The sequence below is a fragment of the Arachis duranensis genome, chromosome 9 (genome assembly GCF_000817695.3).
Source record: "Arachis duranensis cultivar V14167 chromosome 9, aradu.V14167.gnm2.J7QH, whole genome shotgun sequence".
NCBI lineage: Eukaryota > Viridiplantae > Streptophyta > Magnoliopsida > Fabales > Fabaceae > Arachis > Arachis duranensis.
Genome location: NC_029780.3, coordinates 100,638,393 through 100,646,465, shown reverse-complemented (window position 1 = coordinate 100,646,465; position 8,073 = coordinate 100,638,393). Strand labels below are relative to the sequence as shown.

General features: G+C 31.4%; 1 protein-coding gene across 1 annotated transcript; it reads right to left on the bottom strand.

Annotated features, from left to right (window-relative positions):
- Positions 1-664: 664 nt before the first annotated feature.
- On the bottom strand, positions 665-7,121 carry LOC107466399 (uncharacterized). Its single transcript, XM_016085376.3, has 24 exons — positions 6,935-7,121; positions 6,208-6,425; positions 5,935-6,040; positions 5,724-5,828; positions 5,552-5,611; positions 5,362-5,440; positions 5,099-5,246; positions 4,838-4,961; positions 4,531-4,711; positions 4,280-4,308; positions 3,965-4,113; positions 3,647-3,749; positions 3,455-3,550; positions 3,299-3,360; positions 3,096-3,219; positions 2,821-2,883; positions 2,642-2,701; positions 2,389-2,550; positions 2,134-2,207; positions 1,949-2,042; positions 1,664-1,800; positions 1,489-1,569; positions 1,225-1,330; positions 665-736 (listed from the first exon to the last, which is right to left on the bottom strand). Exons 1-24 carry the CDS (start codon positions 7,109-7,111, stop codon positions 665-667), a joined length of 2,610 nt encoding a protein of 869 aa, XP_015940862.1. The 5' UTR covers positions 7,112-7,121.
- Between the last annotated feature and the right edge of the window lie 952 nt (positions 7,122-8,073).

Here is an 8,073-nt window from a genome sequence, read left to right as displayed (position 1 = left end):
ACCTTCAAAAGATTTTTCTTAAAAGATTTTTATATTTATCGCCAAAAAAAAATTCTATCTTTATTATAAAAAAGTTTCTCTTTTAAATTTTTCTTATGTCGTTATTATCGTCATCATTTTTTCTATTTCTTTTTTTATTCTTCTTTTTTTTCATAAAATTTCTAGAAATACAAAAATAAATAAAAAAGATAAAAGAAAGGAGAAGACATATAGAACGAAAGAGGCCAACAAAAAGATGTAGTAGAAAGAAAAAGATGCTAAAGATTATCGAAAAATGGTTAAAACTTAAAAGTACTTCATTAGATTTTGTTACAAATATTAATTGATCACCCATTATTATTATATGACTATTTGCGGTGAAAATATTGTACATGTAGAAGTTCATGTACAATTACAAACATACTTCTAAGTACAAATTACCAAGGAGTATATCATCATGATATTATGTAATTTTCTAACAATAATATATTTTATTTCAGAATTTTATTCATCACAGAAAGTACACATACAAAAAACTATGAAAAGACGACCAAATGAAAATTACATCTTTAATTTTGGTAATATGAAGTGCCAAAAAGAAAAAAGCAATATCATCAATCTACTTTTTGCCATTTGTCAATAAAAAACTAAGAATGTGATACGGTATTCTTGTCATGACTTGTTCTCAGCATGCTGAGGGCCATCTTTTGTAGGGATCATTGAATGTATTGGTATTGCCAGGTCGTGAGAAAACCATCTACATGCATGGTACAAAATTGAAAACCAATTAAATTTACTTGATCCAACTATAATTCTATGAAACATATTCAAATTATGATTAATGTTATTCCTTAATCCTTATTAATGAACCCTATTTTTGTTAATAAGTAGTATTAGGCGTATAAATTTCACCCACATAAATATCACTTTAATTAAAGAAGACACAATCTATTATTTCTTTCAAGATAGGTGTAGATTTATTGTATAGTATTCCACGAACTAAAGACCCATAAGTGAATATCTCCCTTGGTGTGGGCTTATTGGGATAATTAAGGATCCCTAATTCAAGTTGAAAGATTGAAAGTTTGGTCACAAGATACGAGATTTAATTTCGATATATAACGGGATGTTTTGATTAACTATGTGAGTAATTATGCCTTGTGTATAATAGATTCTTATTACCAGATTAAGTTTATCATAATACATCATACTATTCTCTATAGTACTTGACTAGCAATATAGTACCTGATAATCTCCAAGTGTTCGTGACTTAAATCCTGCAGCACAATAATCAAAATAGTATTCCCATGTCCTAATAAACTTTTCATCGAACCCAAGAGCCAAAATTTCACTGACAGAACAAAAAAAATTTAAATAAACGTTAGTATAAGAATTAATAGAAGAAGAAGAAAAAAAATTATAAATAACAAATTTCAATAATTAGCTACTGCATAGTGTAAGTATTAACTTCAATCTAATTATGTTCCAACGAAGAAATTAATAACATGCCTTTGTTTTGCCAAGAAATTCTTTCTCCAACACCTTAATGTTTGATGGTAATCAATTCCAATATTCTCGACATGCTCCACACTACATTCAAGAATGCCCATTTCATCATTAATAAAAGAGAAAAATGAAGGGATGGTCAAGGTAATTAAAGTCATATTTAATATATAAATTGTACCATAATTTTGATGTAGCTGCCATGGCTGATGTTATCCTACTTAGGGAGGGTAGGCATCCCCCTGGAAAAATATATTCCTTTATAAACCCAGCACTACGCCTGTACTCATCATAAGACTCATCTGGGAGCGATATGAACTATGGAGTAAAATAACCATCTTTAAAAGTTAGTACAAATTTAATTATCAAATTTTATAGAAGCATTAGTAACTAATAAGTATTTACATCCTTGTATGTACTCTAAAAAGTTTTATAACCGAAGAATTGCAAAAAAAAAAGGTTATACCTGCAGAACTAGAAGCCCATCATCTGCTAATACTGATTCGCAACAACTGAAGAACTCCTCCATGTATTCATGACCAACTGCTTCTATCATTTCACTAAAATACCATACTACATATATTATGCAATATTTTTAAAAATAATGCTTTTCTATGTGGTTTTGTAGAGTTAAAATGAATATTTTCTCACATGGATATAATTCTATCATATTTGAATGTCTTTGGGAGTTGGCGATAGTCGCACAAAAGAAATTTGATATGATCCTGAAATCATGAATTCACAAATGTTAGCATGAATAATAATAATCATTTAAAAATATCAATTATGAAATGGAACAACTAAAGAAGTATTTTTTTCTAACATTGACATACTTCATTTGGCTTGTTTCTTCATTTTACCATGTTATATTAAGAAATTGATGAAATCATGTTATCTTTTATTTACCTGTAGTCCAGCATCTCTAACTATTTCTTCTGAAAATTTCAATTGTTCCTTAGACAAAGTGATGCCGGTGTATTTGCAACCGGTTTGTTTGACGACTTCAATCGCAAAACCTCCCCATCCACATCCGATATCAAGAATTTCGTGTGTGTTATCTATCCTAGCCTTCATATGTTTTAAGAAAGTTGATATTGTAAGGCTATCTACAAGTTATCAACCAAAAGACATTGATAAAATAACATTCAAAGGTACTCACTTTTTCAATGAGAAGAGATATTTTTCTCATTTGTGCATCTTTCAAATCTTCATCTTCATTCTGTATTAGATATCAAATAGACAAATAAGAAAAAATGTGAACAACGGGCTATAACAGAAATTGAAGACAAATCTTTTAAAATAAAGTTGGCCTCAAGTAACAGAAAGTCGTCGCCTTGCCTTGAATACTGCACATGAATATGTCATTGTTTCATCCAAGAATAGTGCAAACAATTCATTGCTCTTGAAACAAACCAATGAATAAGTGTAAGGCAAAGATATTAAAGGCCAACGTAATAGAAAATAGACACTTGAGATATATTATGAGAACAAGATAAAATAAAAGGAAAATAATAAATAATTCCACTAGCACTTCTTTGTCAAATAATGATTGTGCATCTCGTTTAGAATAACCTCAATAAAACTTGTAACATTGGTAGTTAATAATCTTATACCAGATCATAGTGTCTAGAGATGTTGCGACGAGCTTGTCTAAGAGAATTTTTCCTAAAGTAATGCTTAAAGAAGAACTTTGCAGATGTTAAACCAGCTGTAAAAAAAATTGGTGTCCACCAACCCCTGAAGACATAAAAAATCAGAAAGGGTTGAAAAAATACAGTTACAATTTCAACACTTCAACACATCATAATCAACTTACCTATTCTTTTTCAATTTTGAGTTTGAAGCATTTGTTGAATCTCTACTTGCTTTGATGAAAATCTGTACCGAAATTTCAAAAACACATGGAAGTAAATACTAAAGTCTTGTACCCACAGTTATGTGTCAAGTATATCCTAATAATGAATATACATACCATAAAAAGATTTAAAAGACCTTCATCTTTATCATCAGGGGAAAAATCTCCATTAATATATGCATCTGCAAGGCCTAAATCAGCTTGCGTCATAATCTGACAAACACAACAAAAAATATTATTTTAGTTTCATACAAAAAGTAGAAATGAAAATCATTAACTTCACTTCATGCTTACAACAAAAGCACATACCTTCCAATAAAATTGGGGACTATGGATTCTCACAACACACTTCAAAGAGTTCTTCGTATTATTTCCTTCAAAAGTAAACATTGTTCCTCCCTCTTCCAATAAACTGTAAACTCCTCAAGACAAGATATAAAGTGAGTTAAGAACTAGAATACAATTGATGCTAAAATCTTCTAGATAACATGATTGTTTCAAGAGAATAGCATTATTTTAAGAAATTGTTGTTCCAATAGTATTATTGTGTATGAATCTGATACTTCCAACTTGAAGTGTAAAAGGAGTATATTTAAAAGGTCTACACACTTTGAGAAGTGAAATTACATTAAACATCCAATAGTGATATAGGAATTTAGGAATCTCGTCACGAAATGACGTGCTCCCAGTTCCTTCCAAGAAGGTTCCATGTGTTTTGGGTTGGTCCGAAGGGAACAACATCTTCCAAGAATGCCATATGCAGCAACCATACCAGCCTAAAATTTTGGAAATGAAATATTTTCACTAAATGAAATTGGCAATTTATATTGGATTTTATTGATGTAGAAAAGAGGCTCGATTGTCTTATCTACGAAAAAGGATTACTTTTCAACAAAAAAATGTTTGTTTTTTTCTCATTTAAATCAAGTTTGCTTTAAATACCTTCAATCCATCTTCATGAAATCCACAACCTGAAAAGCACAAATATTTGCTTAAATCACATGTGTATTTAATGTTAATCAATATCTTTCAACATAACAATGTTTGTTTGTGAGAAAGAAAATATGATTAGATATGCCCAAGTTATTTCAGCTATCTAGAATTTCACTATACTATTTTTGTGTATGTTCTTTTTGTTTTGTTTAATAATTTAATTAATGTTCAACTATAATTTAACCAAGTCAAGAAGAGACCTTGGTAGGCGCCGCAAAACCAAATTCTTCTTTTTCCTTGAATATTTTCAAGTTCTTGTACAGCTTTGAATGCAGTAACTGATGGAATTGGATGTCCAGTTGACCACTTAAGCAAGGTATTTTTTGGGGTATGGTCTGGATTCAGAGTTACAAGAAAGGGTAATCTTGTTTCACCAATATTCTGCAAATCAGAACATAAGATCAACCAACAAGTTTTATTCATAGTTCACTTCTTAAGTTTGAATCACTTGCCTTCTAGAATACTTCGCTTATGTACAAAGTGCGCACTATATAAATTATTGCTAACCTGAAGAATGTTGAGCCAATATGTCAAACAAGCTGTATTGTTCTGAAATCCAAGAAAATTCATTGCACTCCAAGCTTTTGGGTTTTTAGGCATTAAACTTTTGTCATGATGAAGAAAAATATCACTGCCAATAGAGATCAACAATACTTGTGAGCATCATGATATCCTTTGTTGAATTTGACTACTTTCAAATATAACTATTATAAGCTCCATTGTCATGTTCCCTTTGTGGAAGGTAGTAAAGAGTTAGGATGATTCTACCTATATACATAGTGAAAAGCACCAAGAATTCTTCGCTCATCATATGTCGCTTCATCTCCTAGTAATCTTAAAGTGTCTGGTGCATGTGTTGCAATTATACAGCCTTCGTATGTTTCTCTAGAACCATCTTTGCATTGCACAACACACCCTGCAATAATATTTCTAGACTTGTTACTTAATCAGTCATTATCATCAATGTTTGACAAAAAGGTGTGCATGAATAAATATCAAAAGCTTAATCAGGGAGTGGACAAATCAATCACCTTTTTCTGATGATGAAACCAATTCAACCTCACAATTAGCTATTACTTGAACACCTCTATCAAGAAGCTCTGTTTTGACCTGGTTATTATAACAAATAATTAATTTCAAAATCTTGATTTATAGCCTAAACTTAAAACATATCTAGTATAAGTTATACTAAAAATTTCACATAGCATTACAAATGACTACCTTATTAATATAAGTATGCGAGCGACCTTTAATAGTTAGCCACTGTGGTCTTCCAAAGAGCTATAGAGATAAAATAAAAAAAGGATCAAGTGCATAAAAAAAGTCTTTTATTTTATTTAAAAGTAGTTCATTCATTATTGTATAAAATTTGAAACAGAAATGATCTCCTTACTAGCTGAAGATGTTGGAAATTGCGACAGAAAGAGAGAACTGACAAAGCGGGAAAGCTCATAACCCTTTCGAAAGAGCATGGCCATATAGAACCACAAATTGGAATCTGCATGCATTGCATGTTATAATTAATGATCATACACTAAGTCACTTACCAAAGGAATGATATTTATAGAAATCAAAATAATATAATAAGATGGAAATGAACTCACAAGGTAGGCCTTCACAAATAATTCAGAATAACCCTTTGACTTTATGAATTTCTCCAAAGTCTCATTGCGGTCCATATCCAATTCGTTGTCAAACATATCAAGATAGCTACATTTATAATTGGAGAAAGACAGAACAAACTTAGCATTACTCTTATCCATTATTAGTCCCTTGCTAAGTGTATGAAAACGATCGTTGTTATTTATACCCTCACATTAGTGAAAGAATGGACTTAAGCAAAGAAAAAGTGTAGATACAGATAAAGAATAACTTGCCTTATAACATCATCTTTGAACTTAATAATTTCTCTAACCATTTTCCAGAAGTAAGGGTTGATCACATTTTTCTTTTGTGCAAACAGGCTAGAGACCCCATCTCTGCTGCCCCATTCGTAGCCACAGCCACCATCAAGGCTCACAGCGAATGACATGTTTGATAATTCCATGTCAATTCCGAGATTCTCAAAGAATTCAATCATATTAGGATAAGTTACCTGTTCAATAACCCATGTTACATTATTTTCAACTTTCTATAATCTAATCTATATTAATTTCAAGTAACAGAAATGTCTTTAGCGACTAAAATTTCAACTACATATATTGTTGTAACAAATTCATTTAAATCTTAAATTACTGTTGCTTTTACATAATCGAGGTTGATGAGTAAAGTCCAATAACATAATAGGGTAAACTTTAATTAATTATTTAGTGGGAGTAAATAAATTTTATTACTATGTATTGTTTAAATATCTTTTAAAATCCACTGGGCACCCTAGGCCCATAGCCATAAACGTGAATCCGTCCAATAATAATAATAATAATAATAATAATAATAATAATGCAACATTCCTTCTTGTCTCGGCTATCTCCTTCCTCACTGTTTCGGATAATGTGGCCAAGACTATTTTGTGTGTAAGCATTTTGAGGCATAGCAACAAAATGAGAGAACTAAAGGCAATGGAAGAGTAGTTAATTAATTGTATGTGTAGAGACTTAGAATTACCGGGTTGAAGAGCATGAAACCAAGGTCCAAATCAATACCATCAACATTCACAGTTTTTGCATGGCCTCCCAAATAATCTTCTTTCTCATAAAGAGTCACATTCACTCCTTCTTTGGCCAGTACATACGCTGAAACCAATCCACTTATTCCACCACCCACCACTGCCACTCTCATCATCTTAATAATACTATATATTATTCAACTATTATTCTTATATAAAATAATAGAACAACCAAATTATTTTATGAGAAAACTTGCATGGACGCCCTATATTTATAGTGGAGCATTTTGTATATGTAAGCACCGGTATCCCTATTCCTATCCATGATACTCTATATTGAGGGATTCACTCAATTCTATACGTACGTGGAACCACTCAATTGTATGTCCACATAGAAATTGAGTGCATAAATTAATAATCAATTTCACTAGAGAATTAAGAGAGGTATAGCCAATAATAAATCAACAAGTATTTTAAGTTATACTCTATATTAATTAATTATTATTAATTATTAATTATTTAAATTTTATTTTTTTATTTTAATTTATTTTTTATTATTTATTACACAAATCCTATTGTTTTTTTAAAAAAGAAGAGTCCAAACTCCAAAAAAAACAATAAAACATAAAATAAAGAATCGTCCAAATTCTAAAAAAAAGTATACAAAATATAGGAAAAAGAATCATCTAAAACTAATAAAAAGAATAATTCGAAATTTAGGAAAAAGAACGAAACATAAAAAATTAGTTAAAAAAATCATTCAAAACCAAATAAGAAAGGAAAATAAGAAGAGTCGTAGGATGACTGGAAACGACATCTTGGACAGTGTTGCGTGTACGGTGAGAGACTCGTGGTGGCACGTTGTGAGGAGGAAGTCACGGAGGCCACGCATCGCGAGTGGAAGAGTCGCCATAGATTGGAATAGTTGATCGCGCATCGCGAATGGAAGACTAGCGGTGGTTGCGTTACAACGGAATGGAGCCACAGCGGTGCAGATGCGTCGGGCCGGCGGTGGGCGACAGTGTCAATGAAAGGAGGACAACAACCGGACGCGTGGAAGAGGTCGCACAACGCGACAAAAGATACGACGGTGGTTGGTGGACGACGGCGTCGAAAATATGTGGAGACGTCGGGTTTG

Excerpts from the sequence above, each read along its gene's own strand:
- LOC107466399 (XM_016085376.3), bottom strand. The coding sequence starts at position 7,111 with ATGATGAGAGTGGCAGTGGTGGGTGGTGGAATAAGTGGATTGGTTTCA. Across the intron at positions 5,829-5,934 it reads TATTTGTGAAGGCCTACCTT|ATTCCAATTTGTGGTTCTAT; the intron begins GTGAGTTCATTT and ends CAATGCATGCAG. Across the intron at positions 2,702-2,820 it reads ATTCATGTGCAGTATTCAAG|AATGAAGATGAAGATTTGAA; the intron begins GCAAGGCGACGA and ends TATCTAATACAG.